Source organism: Hyla sarda, chromosome 2 (genome assembly GCF_029499605.1).
Source record: "Hyla sarda isolate aHylSar1 chromosome 2, aHylSar1.hap1, whole genome shotgun sequence".
NCBI classification, from domain to species: domain Eukaryota; kingdom Metazoa; phylum Chordata; class Amphibia; order Anura; family Hylidae; genus Hyla; species Hyla sarda.
The window spans coordinates 221239486-221254192 of NC_079190.1; the positions used below are offsets into that span (position 1 = coordinate 221239486).

General features: G+C 45.7%; 1 protein-coding gene across 2 annotated transcripts in view; it reads left to right on the forward strand.

The window, feature by feature from the left end:
- Positions 1–1405: 1405 nt before the first annotated feature.
- The window catches only part of RCC1L (RCC1 like), a 43662-nt gene continuing 30360 nt past the window's right edge, over positions 1406–14707 (forward strand). The window contains exon 1 of one of the 2 annotated variants that reach the window (XM_056556438.1): positions 1406–1574. In XM_056556438.1, coding sequence (XP_056412413.1) covers positions 1557–1574 — 18 coding nt within the window. In that variant the 5' untranslated portion in view covers positions 1406–1556. The remainder of the gene's footprint in view (positions 1575–14707) is intronic. The other variant, XM_056556437.1, reaches the window with a different exon arrangement.

Sequence of the window (14707 nt, forward strand, 5' to 3'; positions counted from 1 at the left end):
ATGATGGGATATGAGGTTGAGGTATGAGCAGGAGATATAATGATGAGATATGAGGTCAGGGTATGAGGACGAAATATGAGGACAGGATATGAGATCTTGACATGAGGATGGGATAAGAGGTCGGGATATGGGGATGGGATATGGGGTCTGGATATGAGGATGGGATATGAGGTTGGAATATAATGACGAGATATGTTGTCGGGTATGAGGATGAAATATGAGGACAGGATATGAGATCTGGACATGAGGACGGGATAAGAGGTCGGGATATGAGGATGGGATATGGGGACGGGATATGGGGTCTGCATATGAGGACGGGATATGAGGTCGGAATATAATGACGAGATATTAGGTCAGGGTATGAGGATGAAATATGAGGATGGGATATGAGATCTGGACACGAGGTCAAGATATGGGGACGGGATATGAGGTCGAAATATAAGGATGAGATATGATGACAGGATATAAGGTTGAGGTAGAAGAAGGAGATATAATGACGAGATATGAGGTCAGGGTATGAGGACAAGATATGATGACGGGATATGAGGACAGAATATGAAATCGGGATATGAGATTGCAGGTTGCTTTGGCAAGGAGCAAATTGCTTACTATAAAAATTGGTTGTTACGTTATGTGTGAATATCAATAAAGCTGTGGCCACCACATCCACAAAAAGAGAGAAGACTATTGTGTTTCTTATGGGTCTTGGGGGGCTGACTATGTGGGGCCTGCTTTGGGTGCAGGTAGTTATGCTTTTCTATACAAAATTACACATTAAACAAACGCGTATTCCGTAAAGTACGTTTTTCCTCAATTGATGAAGTGGTGGAGGTAGGCTACCCCTGGCATACGTTGGAGATATATCCTGGAATACTAATTGTGTACACCTCCGATGTGCCTATAAATGAAGTGTGCACTGATCCTTTGTGGAAGTCTTCATGTACAATTGGATATGCACTAGGTACAGAATGTGTGCCATACTGCGGCTGCATACAACTTGGGGGATTTATCAGAACTAGCATAACAAAAGGAGTAGTTGCCCCTAGCAACCAGACTCCACCATTTATTTTTAGATGCTCTTTGTAACCTCATTGGTTGTCATAGGAAACTACTCCATGTTCCCTTAATAAATGTTTACACGCCAGTGACCTCCAGCTGAAAGGCCACAAAAGGCTGAACAACAGAAAGTCGAAAATAATTGTTTTAATCACGTAAAACAGCAGAATATGTTCCCTTCACTAAAAGGTGGTATAGCCCATATACATAACCATTCACCTACACACTGACTTGTACCACGCCGGTTAGAGGTGTGGTCGGGAACACAGAACGTCTTCTCTCCAGACGCTTCCTCTATTCGCTGCCTTTACAGCAGCCACGCCCCCTGACATAAGCCGGCTGCATGACGGGATTTGTAGTTTTCTCAGGGAGGTCACCAATATGGCTGCGCCTATGCCGGCGTGTAGTATAGTGATTCTTGTGGCGTCTACATGAGCAGAATGAGTGACGGCATGTGCCAGTACAGCTAGTGGAAGCCTGGGATTTAGAGAGTGCGTCATATGCCATGCGCCTGGATGGTGAGTGTCATCTGTCTCACATGTACTTATGGTCTCGTTCACACGATGAACATAAAGATGGCTCTAATAATGAATCCGCACTGTGTAGATTCAAGGGTTAAATCATCCCATAGGTAGCATTTGGTAATGGTGATTGTGCCAATGTGTGCCAGCTGTCTGTTAAGGTGGCACTGCCCATCTTTAATGCCATTTGCTTTAATGGGACTAAATCAGTGCACCCCAACTGTGTCTCTCCAACTGTTACAAAACTACAAAAATTCCTGTCATGTCCTGAAGGGCAAATGCAGTGACCATGTCATCACCATCAATTGCAGTGTTTCCCAACCAATGTTCCTCCAGTACTCATTCATTCACTTATTTATTCTTTTTGTATGTCACTGTGCCACTTTACGTGTTTTATTTGTACCCAGGATTTGTCAGAATGCGGTAGCCCTTCTGGGTGTCCCTCCTGGCGGTCTAGGGGAGGTATGTGTGGCCATTAGGTTCCTCACCTCCCTGCAACCCCTGGGCATCTTGGCTTCGGTCGAGATGCCATCAGTATATGGCTCCTTGGCTGATACCCTGGTTAACTCCTAGGTTGAAGCCAGGGGCATTTGCGGCCCCTTAGTAGCTTCGGCCAAAAGGGGCATCGAACCTGGATCCTTGCAGGTGCCTTTTGGCCCGGAGGTGAAGGGTAGGTTTGAGGGGGGCCTCTCTCCTGTTGAAGAAGGGCTTAGCGATAGACCACATCCTTTGTGCACGTTTTTTAGTGTGACGCGTTTGCACTTTTTCTTGCACTTTGGGTGATAGAGAGCACTTGCCTCGGCTCTGAAAAAAAAAAAAAAGTTCCTCCAGCTGTTGCAAAACAACAAGTCCCAGCATGCCCAGACAGCCTACTCTGCTCTATGTGGAAGTGAGTTTTCTATTAGGCTAGGTTCATACCACTTATGTTTACCGATGTTACCACAACAGTGTTTGGGGACTGTTCGCCGTATTGGTCTGTCACAGTTTAGTGCCCTACAATCCAGGGATAAGACTGAGAGCCCCATTGAGGACAGGGCCGGATATGAGTAAGGCTGAATTCATCCCATGTTTGGGGCATACAGCAGCCGTGTCCAGGAGGGGAATTTCAAAACCGTATCCTTGCCGGGCCGCTGTCATACCCCATTCATTTCAGTTAGGTGACCGGAGTCTATGGTCGGTATATTTTCCTACCGTATCTGCACTTTTCAGACTGGTTCAAAAACTGAATATGGGTGGAAAGTGAGCCCATCACTAGCTGACTCCGGTCACCTTATTAGAGTAAAGGGGTATGGCACGGGTTGGTCAGCCATATGGCAGGAGGCAGTGTTAAAATTCCCCTGCCAGATCCGGCTGTCCAGCTACATCATATTACGATGTGAGTGACTGCCATTGGTTTGATAGTTGGAGGTTGACCAGCCATGACCTAGAGCAGTGGTCTTCAACCTGCGGACCTCCAGATGTTGCAAAACTACAATTCCCAGCATGCCCGGACAGCCAACGGCTGTCCGGGCATGCTGGGAGTTGTAGTTTTGCAACATCTGGAGGTCTGTAGGTTGAAGACCACTGACCTAGAGTATCACTTATAAAAAAAATGTCCTAATGAAATGCTCCAGGCTTACTCTTTAAGGGGCTATTCACACATACAGCATGTTCAGTCATTTAGTTTACATTGAAATCTGCAGCAGAAAATCCTGCGCATCAAATCTGCGCAGAATACTGTACGTGTGAAAAGACCATAAAGAGGAACTACGGTATTTTTATTCTTATTCTGTCTGATCGTGGGGGTCTAAACGCTTGGACCCCCTGCTATCTCCTGCCTGCCCACAGGATAGGGGATGCGTTTCTGATCACCGAGGTCTAATCTCTGGCCTCGCCTGCCCAGCACCCTGGTGTTCTGAACACCGGCTATCCCCGTGCCCGAAACGGCAGTGGTTGGCACGCCCCCTCCATGCATGGTCTATGGGAGAGCCTAGCATACACAAATACAGTACTCGTATATCTCCCAATCTCCTATAGACAGTGCATGGAGGGGATGTGTCGACCACCGCCGCTCCGTACTCAGGTATAGCCGGTGTTCTCAACACACATCTTCAGAACACCGGGTGCTGGGCAGGGGAACCAGCGATTAGACCTTGGCGATCATACACTTATCCCTATGGGATAAGAATAAAAGTTAAGGAGTTCCCCTTTAACTTTTAATGATCCTATCCATGTGCTTAAAGGTATATTCCAGTTTTTTTTGTACTTTAAAGTAATCTGCCCCTAATGCCCAGTTCTGTAAGTTACCTGTCAGGGACGGATCATCCCATTTTTTTGTATTTTCATGCCCCTAGAGGTACAGCATGTCTCTGCACTATGGATTACAATTGCCTTGAGCCTTTCTCGGCTTCCTGTGTGCTCGGGACAATGTGCTTCTTCTCGTCTCGCCTGACTAGCCAGGTGACGTGTGTGGCATATCTCTACATCCCACCATGCCAGTATTAAACTTGTCCTATGCTGTCACATAAAGGAGTGACAGCCGCCACCCCCCCCCTCCCATAGACTTGTATTGAGGGGGGGCGGACCGTGATGTCACAAGGGGCGGAGCCGTGACGTCACGATGCTCCGGCCCCTGTAATGCCCGTCATTACGCACAGTGCGAGTTTGCCCTGTGCAATAATGACAGCGGGGTGCCTCAGCCGAGATCCTCGGGGTCCCTGGCGACAGGACCACCGCGATCGCACATCTTATCCCCTATCCTTTGGATAGAGGATAAGATGTCTCGGGGCGGAGTACCCCTTTAAGCACCTTTTTTCCCACTCCCTATGTGTAGAATCCTATCTCACAATGTGCAGGGTTTTAAATCCCCCACGAAACGTAAGAAGGCTTTTCGGGAGTATGCTCAGCATAGGCCGGATATTACAGTGGTCCCTCAACATACGATGGTAATTCGTTCCAAACGATCCATCGTTTGTCGAATCCATCGTATGTTGAGGGATCAGTGCAATGTAAAGTATAGGAAGCTGCACTCACCTGTCCCCGCCACTCCGGACCAGGTCCTCACCACTCCCGATGCTGTCCAAGGGGCTCCCGATGCTGTTCTGCTGCTCCGGTGTCTTCTTCGCGATCCTCCGGCTTCTTCCGCATCTTCTGCAGGGTCCGGGCCTCGCTTTCTGGTGACGTTATTATGCTGCTGCGCCGGTGCGGCGTGGGTAGTGACGTAATAACGACGCCGGAAAGCGAGGCCCGGACCCTGGAGAAGATGCGGAAGACGCCGGAGGATCGTGAAGTGGACCCAGAGCAGCGGGAATAGATAGGCGAACCTGCCCGGGATGCTTAACCACTTCAGGACCTAGGGCGTATGGATACGCCTTGACGTCCTGGTACTTAAGGACCCAGGGCGTATCCATATCCATATCAATCAGCAGGCACCCCGTGCACCCCGTCAGAGGCGACGACCAATAGCAGACCGGGGGCGGGGGGGTTAACTTTCGTTTTCCCCGTCCTGCCCACCCACAATAGACGGGGCAGAACGGGGAACCGAAGGGGACCGGGCGCCGACGTCCACTTACCCGTCCGGAGGCTGCGGCGACGTTGATTGGCGGGCGGCGTCACGTGCGTCTGAAGAGGACGGCTGCCGGGATCCTACGGAAGCCGGTAAGTAGATCTGGAGGGCTACAGTCTGGGACCGTGGTCTCTAACTGTAGCCCTCCAGATGTTGCAAAACTACAACTCCCAGCATGCCCAGACAGCTGTTTGGGCATGCTGGAATATGTAGTTTTGCAACAGCTGGGGGGCTGCAGTTTGAGACCACTATACAGTGGTCTCTAAACTATATCCCTCCAGATGTTGCAAAACTACAACTCCTAGCATGCCCACATAGCTGTTTGTTGTCTGGACATGCAGTGGTCTAAAAACTGTAGCTCTCCAGATGTTGCAAAACTGCAATTCCCAGCATGCCCAGAAAGCAAACAGCTGTCTCGGCATGCTGGGAGTTGTAGTTGGGTACCTCCAGCTATTGCATAACTACATCTCCCAGCATGCCCTTCGGTGATTAGTACATGCTGGGAGTTGTAGTTTTGCAACAGCTGGAGGCACACTGGTTGGAAAATATTGAGTTAGGTAACAGAACCTAACTGAAGGTTTTCCAACCAGTGTGCCTCCAGCTGTTGCAAAACTACAACTCCCAGCATGCACGGTCTGTCAGTACATGCTGGGAGTTGTAGTTTTGAAACAGCTGGAGGTTTGCCCCCCCCATGTGAACGTACAGGGTACATTCACATAGGCGGGTTTACAGTAAATTTCCTGCTTCAAGTTTGGGCTGCGGCAAATTTTTTGCCGCAGTGCAAACTCCTAGCGGGAAATTCACTGTAACCCACCAGTGTGAATGTACCCTAAAAACACTACACTACACTAACACCTAATAAAGGGTAAAACACTACATATACACCCCTTACACTGTCCCCCCCCAATAAACAATTTAAAATGTCTTGTACGGCAGGGTTTCCAAAACGGAGCCTCCAGCTGTTGCAAAACAACAACTCCCAGCATTTCTGGACAGCCACTGACTGTCCAGGCATGCTGGGAGTTTAGCAACAGCTGGAGGCACCCTGTTTGGGAATCACTGGCGTAGAATACCCCTATGTCCACCCCTATGCAATCCCTAATTTAGTCCTCAAATGCGCATGGTGCTCTCTTACTTCGGAGCCCTGTCGTATTTCAAGGAAACAGTTTAGGGCCACATATGGGGTATCTCTGTACTCAGGAGAAATTACACTACAAATTTTGGGGGGCTTTTTTTTCCTTTCACCGCTTGTGAAAAGGAAAAGTTGGGGGCTACACCAGCCTGTTAGTGTAAATTTTTTTAATTTTTTTACACTAACATGCAGGTGTTGCCCCATACTTTTTATTTCCACAAGCGGTAAAAGGAAAAAAAGACCCCCAAAAGTTGTAACGCAATTTCTCCTGAGTACAGAAATACCCCAGATGTGGGCGTAAAATGCTCTGCGGGCACACAACAAGGCTCAGGAGTGAGAGAGCACCATGTACATTTGAGGCCTAAATTGGTGATTTGCACAGGGGTGGCTGATTTTACAGCGGTTCTGACAAACGCAAAAAAAAAAAAAATACCCACATGTGACCCCATTTTGGAAACTACACCCCTCACCGAACGTGACAAGGGGTATAGTGAGCCTGAACACCCCACAGGTGTTTGACGAATTTTCATTAAAGTTGGATGGGAAAATGAAAAAAATTATATTTTTTCGCTAAAATGCTGGTGTTACCCTAAATTTTTCATTTTCACATCAGGAAATAGGAAAAAAGCCCCCCCAAATTTGTAAACCCATCTCTTCTGAGTAAGAACATACCCCATATGTGAATTTAAAGTGCTCTGCGGGCGAACTACAATGCTCAGAAGAGAAGGAGCGCCATTGGGATTTTGTAGAGAAAATTTGTCCGGAATTGAAGGCCACATGTGTTTACAAAGCCCCCATAGTGCCAGAACAATGGACCCCCGATACATGTGACCCCATTTTCCAAACTACACCCCTCACGTAATGTAATAAGGGGTACATTGAGAATTTACGCCCCACAGGTGTCTGACAGATTTTTGGAAAAGTGGTCCGTAAAAATGAAAAATAAAATTTTTCATTTGCACAGCCCACTGTTCCAAAGATCTGTGGGGTGTAAATACTCACTGCACCCCTTATTAAATTCTGTGAGGGGTGTAGTTTCCAAAATGGGGTCACATGTGGGGGGTTCCACTGTTCTGGCACCACGGGGGGCTTTGTAAACGCACATGGCCCCTGACTACCATTCCAAACTAATTCTCTTTCCAAAAGCTCAATGGCGCTCCTCCTCTTCTGAGCATTGTAGTTCGCCAGCAGAGCATTTTACGTCCTAACATGGGGTATTTCCATACTCAGAAGAAATGGGGTTACACATTTTGGGGGTCATTTTCTCCTATTACCCCTTGTAAAAATGTAAAATTTAGGGGAAAACTGCATTTTAGTTAAAAAAAAAAATTTTTTTTTCATTTACACATCCAACTTTAACGAAAAGTCGTCAAACACCTGTGGGGTTTTAAGGCTCAGCGGACCCCTTGTTACGTTCCTTGAGGGGTGTAGTTTCCAAAATAGTATGCCATGTGGGTATTTTTTGCTTTTCTGGCACCACAGGGGCTTCCTAAATGGGACATGCCCCCAAAAAACCATTTCAGCAAAAGTTGCTTTCAAAAAGCCAAATGTGACTCCTTCTCTTCTGAGCATTGTAGTTTGCCCGCAAAGCATTTTACGTCCTAACATGGGGTATTTCCATACTCAGAAGAGATGGGGTTACAAATTTGGGGGGGCATTTTCTCCCATTACCCTTTGTAAAAATGGTAAATTTGGGGGAAAACTGCACTTTAGTGAAAAAAATTTTTTTTTTCATTTACACATCCGACTTTAACGAAAAGTCGTCAAACACCTGTGGGGTGTTAAGGCTCACTGGACCCCTTGTTACGTGCCTTGAGGGGTCTAGTTACCAAAATGGTATGCCATGTTGGGGTTTTCTGCTGTTCTGGCACCATAGGGGCTTCCTAAATGTGACATGCCCCCCAAAAACCATTTCAGCAAAATTCCCTCTCCAAAATCCTATTGTCGCTCCTTCCCTTCTGAGCCCTCTAGTGCACCCGCCGAACACTTGACATACACATATGAGGTATTTCCTTAATCGAGAGAAATTGGGTTACAAATTTTGGGGGGATTTTTCATCTATTACCCCTTGTAAAAATTCAAAAACTGGGTCTACAAGAACATGCGAGTGTAAAAAATGAAGATTTTGAATTTTCTCCTTCACTTTGCTGCTATTCCTGTGAAACACCTAAAGGGTTAACACACTTACTGAATGTCATTTTGAATACTTTGAGGGGTGCAGTTTTTATAATGGGGTCATTTGTAGGGTATTTCTAATATGAAGGCCCTTCAAATCCACTTCAAAACTGAACTGGTCCCTGAAAAATTCCGATTTTGAAAATTTTGTGAAAAATTGGAAAATTGCTGCTGAACTTTGAAGCCCTCTGATGTCTTCCAAAAGTAAAAACACATCAATTTTATGATGCAAACATAAAGTAGACATATTGTATATGTGAATCAATGTATAATCTATTTGGAATATCCATTTTCCTTACAAGCAGTGAGCTTCAAAGTAAAAAAAATGCAAAATTTTCAATTTTTTCATCAAATTTTGGAATTTTTCACCAAGAAATGATGCAAGTATCGACAAAATTTTACCACTAACATAAAGTAGAATATGTCACGAAAAAACAATCTCGGAATCAGAATGAAAGGTAAAAGCATCCCAGAGTTATTAATGCTTGAAGTGACAGTGGTCAGATGTTCAAAAAATGGCGGGGTCCTTAAGGTATATTTGGGCTGGGTCCTTAAGGGGTTAAACTGCTATCCGACAGCAGCTTAAGCATTTTGCACTGTCGGATAGCAGTTAATGCGATGGCCCCGACATATAAAAGCAGCGTATGTCGATGCTGACATCGACATGCGATGGCCTCTGAGAGGCCATCGTATGTTAATTTTATCATATGTGGGAGGCCATCGCAGGTCGGGGGGTTACTGTAAATGTTTACAGGAGACACGTTTTACTCCTCGATCTTTCCCTAAAGCCATATTCTAGGATGTTATTAGCATCTTTTGAGACTAAAAGTAGGGGTGTTCTAGTTTGTTTACGTAATGATTTTCCCCTTGAGTTTACCAGTACAGTCATTGACCCTTAAGGACGTTATGTGGTTCTTTTTGGCTCCCTGTATGAGAAGTGAATTTTTTAACTTAATTCCTATACACTAAATGATGACCCTATTGCATGTTTTGATACTCTGTGTAAGTATGTCTCTACATTGAGTTATGACATGCTGCTTTTGGCCGGAGACATTAACTTTGTTTTCAATGGAAAACTGAACCATTCTATCAAGACTATGTTTTGTCGCTTGGGGGCACAGCAGCGTCTCATTAACTCTGATTTCGGACTCGGTCCTTTTTATGGCAGACATGTGGAGGGAACATAATGGGAACGGCCTGGGGGTATTCGTACTATTCTCCAGCTCACGCACTCTATACAAGGATAGACTGCTGACAAATGCTGCTACTCTCCCTTCCCTATTATTTGCTAGATATGTAGTTGTGCCCTGGTCAGACCATGACATAGTCTTAGCTGCTCTGGACTTTGTGGGTAGGCCACACACACACCATTCAGGTGGCACCTTAAAGGGGTACTCCGGTGAAAACCTTTTTTTCTTTTAAATCAACTGGTGCCAGAAAGTTAAACATATTTGTAAATTACTTCTATAAAAAAATCTTAATCCTTCCAGTACTTATTAGCTGCTGAATGCTACAGAGGAAATTCCTTTCTTTTTGGAACACTGATGACATCACGAGCACAGTGCTCTCTGCTGACATCTCTGTCCATTTTGGCAACCGTGCATAGCAGATGTATCCTAAGGGCGGCATCGTGGCTCAGTGGTTAGCACTGCTGCCTTGCAGCTCTGGGGCCTTAGGTACAAATCCCACTAACGACAACAATAAATAAAGAGTTATTATTATTATTATTATAATGACGTCAGCAAAGAGCACTGTGCTCGTGATGTCATCAGAGAGAATTCCAAAAAGAAAATAATTTCCTCTGTAGTATTCAGCAGCTAATAAGTACAGGAAGGATTAAGTTTTTTTAATAGAAGTGATTTACAAATCTGTTTCTGGTACCAGTTGATTTAAAAGAAAAAAGGTTTTCACCGGTGTACCCCTTTAATGAGGCTCTTCTGACTAATCCCTCTGTAGTGTCTCAGATGTCTGAGGATTTGTCTTTTTTGCCGATCATGATGGCTCTGGGTCAGAACCAAAGTGAGTGTGATCTGCTTATAAAGCGTTTATTAGAGGCCGTATAATTGCTATTGCTTCGGGTCTCCGTAAAGCCTGTGACAGGCAACAGTCCATGCTAGAACATAAATTGGCTGTTATCCTTGGCGCATCAGAGGCGCCCTGATACATATTTGTATAAAGCTATACAGGGTGCAGCTGGACTCCATTCTTTCGGTCCGTGTGGAAAAAGCGGTCCGCTGGACCAAAGCGACATACTACCGTTTTGCTAACAAGCCAGACCGACTTTTGGCCAACATGCTACGTCAACGCCAGTCTTTGAATATTACTCATGGGATCCAGCTGCGCCCTGGTTTACCACATCTCATCCGCATCGTATTTACTTGGCCTTTCACAATTATTATGCCAAACTTTATAGTGAGCCCCGCCATCCCTCTACTCATGGGGATCGACTTTGTGAATACTTGAGAAATATCCCTCTGTCTACTCTCTCTGAGGAGGCTAGAGCAGTATTAAATGCCCCTCTTACTGTTGAGGAGGTGGAGGAGACTATTACTGGTTTAAAACTTGGCAAGTCTCCAGGCCCTGATGGGCTGTCGGCAACTTATAAAAAATGTGCTGACCAACTGATCCCAGCCCCCCCCCCCCACCCACCTTACCAAATTATATAACTCTATTTTTACCTCTGAATCTCTTCCCCATGGGTGGCTTTTGTGCCAGGCAGACAGGGCCCGGATAATGCCCGGAGGGTACTTAATTTAGTGGCCCACTCAAATGCCTCCTCGATTCCACATACTTTGTTGGCGTTGGATATCGAGAAGGCATTTGATTGCGTTTCCTGGCAGTATCTTTTTGCAGTCCTGGAGAGGATTGGCTTTTCTGGTTCGTTTGTGAGCATACTTCATTTGCTCTATTCCTGTCCGAAGGACTTTCTTAAGATGCCTACTGATACCCATCGTCCAATCTCTATATCCCGGGGCACTCGTCAGGGGTCAGAGGTGTGGAAATTTTATTAAAAAAAACTACTTGTCCACGGGACTAAAATGTAGCAAAATCTACTTGTCCCTCATGACGATCCACTTATCCGGCCAATTTTCGCTTTTTTACACTCTCGTTTTTTCCTCCTCGCCCTATAATAGCCATAACTACCTACTATAATGATACCTTTTAATTTTTCAATAACATATTCTCCGAACCAAAAAAAAAAAAAAAAAAAAAAAAATATATATATATATATATTAATTAAGGGAAGTGAAATAGTAAAAGATAATTTAGCAGATTTGGTGGTTTTTCTTTTCTGCGCCATTTACCTTGTGGTTGAGGTAAAATGTTAGTTTTATACTTTAGGCGCATGATTACAGCGATACCAGATTTGTATCGTTTACATCATGTTTTACAAATTCTGGACTTTTTCAATTTTTTTTAGTTGCCATTTTTTAACCCCTGTAGCTTTATTTTTTTTTTCCGCATACCAGGCTGTATGAGGGCTCATTTTTTGCGCCATAATCTGTTTTTTGTATCGGTACCATTTTGCTATTGATCTGACTTTTTAATCGCTTTTTAACTTTTTTTTCTGGGATATTATAAAAATTGCAAATCTGTGGTTTGGTATTTTTTTACATTTACCGTACGGGATACATAATGTTATATTTTAATAGGTTGTACAATTACGCACGAAGCGATACCAAATATGTTTATTTTTATTATGTTTGCATGTTTTTATATAGGAAAAGGGGGTGATTTGAACTTTTAACATGGAAGGGGTTAATGCAGCGGTCTTCAAACTGTGGCCCTCCAGATGTTGCAAAACGGCTGTCCTGGCATGCTGGGAATTGTAGTTTTGTAACATCTGGAGGGGCACAGTTTGAAGACCACTGGGTTAATGTGTGTCTTTCAAACTTGTATTAAAACTTTTTTATTTTATTTATTTATTTTTTTACACTTTATTAGACTTATAGGAGGAATCATTAGATTCCTCAGACAGATGAATAGAGTTCTATTGAACTCTATTAATCTGTGTGCTCTGTGATCCATTGATAGAGCCTGGTCCAGCCAGGATCTATCAATGACAGAGCTGGGACTGGAGGAAGCAGAGGTAAGTCCTCTGGCTACCTCCATAGTGGATCGCCCCCCCCCCCTGCGATCGCGCTGCGGGGGGGCGATCCACCCCACTAGCCCACCAGGGAGCATTCACATCTCCCTTTAGACGCCGCTGTCAGCTTTGACAGCGGCGATCTAAAGGGTTAATAGCCAGCCGCGGCGATCGCCGCATGCTGGCTATTAGCGGCGGCCCCCGGCTACTGAGAACAGCCGGGGGCTGCAGAGTATGGAGCGGGCAGGAATCCGGAACCCGCTCCATACATACTGCAGAGCGCCGCAAGCATCTCCCCGTGCAGACGTGCGGGGAGTGAAGGCAGAGGACGCAGGTCTGCACGGGGAGAAATAAGCCACGCCCCCTCATCTCCCCCTGCACGTCTGCAGAGCAGGGGAGAGAAGACACATACACAGCTTCTCATCTCCCCTGCTCTGCTACACAGGCTGCAGAGTATGGAGCGGGCAGGAGTCGGGAGCCCGCTCCATACAGACTGCAGATCCGCCGCACTTGTCAGGTCCGGCCCTGCTTGCCCAAAGCCGGGCTAAGGGCCGGACAAATTCACCTGCCCGGCGCCCAAAACTGCTAGTCCCGGGCGTCTGGCGATAGAAATTCCACATCCCTGGGGGTGTCCCTTATCCCCGGAGCTTTTTGCCCTGGTGATGGAGCCCCTGGCGACTGTTCCCTGGTCCTGTCCTGATGTTAGGGGAATACAGGTGGGTTCTCATTCTTATAAGCTAAATTTATTTGCAGATGACCTTCTACTTACCTTAATGCACCCCCTTATATCTCTTCCAAATCTGTTTTAAGATTCTATCAGAATTAGCGGAGATGTCTGGCCTTCATGTTAATAGCTCCAATTCGGAGGTCCTGTATTGTGGAGTCCCCTCTGCCACTCAGAAGCTCATTGACCTGAACTTTGGGTTTCAGAGGCCCTCTTCCAGTCTTCCATATTTAGGAGTGTATATATGACTAGCACACTTCCCTCCATTTATGCTGCTTACTATCCCCGCTTGTTTAAGTCTTTAAGAGAGGACCTTAGGAGATGGGATCTTTCCTATATCTCCTGGATTGGGAGGGCCAATGGTGATTTTTACCATGCCTTTTATTAGAGATGAGCGAACTTACAGTAAATTCGATTTGTCACGAACTTCTCGGCTCGGCAGTTGATGACTTATCCTGCGTAAATTAGTTCAGCCTTCAGGTGCTCCGGTGGGCTGGAAAAGGTGGATACAGTCCTAGGAAAGAGTCTCCTATGACTGTATCCACCTTTTCCAGGCCACTGGAGCCCCTGAAAGCTGAACTAATTTATCTCTACCTTTTATACTTATTTCGCACCCTCCCAGTCCCGGTGATTGGGGCTGATTTGAAGGCCTTTCAGGCAGAGTTAATCCGCTTTATTTAGAGGAATAAACGACCTCGTATTCCCCATGCCGTTATGTATTTTCATAAACGTTGGGTGGCCTACCAGTTCCGATCCTTATGAAATATTATTATGCAGCCAGAATAGCCCAACTGACTATGGTAAATGCATCTCAGGGGGGTCCCTTGTGGATTTACCTGAATCTGATTTAGTCAGACTGTACTCCCTAACAGCCCTTCTTCTTCTCCTCTTGTGGTTCTTTATGCTCTTTCTCTCTGGCGACAGGTGCGCTTTGGCTTTTCTCTGCAATCCCTCCCCTCTCCTCTTACTCCATTGCTCTTTAATCCTGCTTTCACTCCGGGTCTCCTCCCTTCTAATTTCTTCTAGTGGACGGAGAAATGTCTTGTCTGTTTGGCTGATTTTCTAGTTCGGACACAAGGATTTTCGGAATACTTTCCATCCTCCACACTCTGAGCTGTTTCGTTCCCACCAGGTTTTTTCTTTTCTTTGCTCCTTGGCTCCAGGTACAATCTATTTCTTCCACTGTTTTGGAGAATGTTGCCCGATACTCTGCCCTCCGTACGGGTTGGTTGCCCCATCTGTATGCAGTCCTCAATGCCCCTCCTAAGGACCAATAATTACTGTTCACTTTGATATGCCCTTGTAGTGATGGCAGGCTTGCTGTGAGTAAAGGGAGTTGGCAGGTGTTTCTTATGGAGACTTCTCTGAAGATCTTACATAGGGCTTATATCCCCGCTAGATTACATGTTATGTTTCCTTCCTCATCTCCTTATTGTCCCACTATGGGTGATATGTCCCACACTTGGTG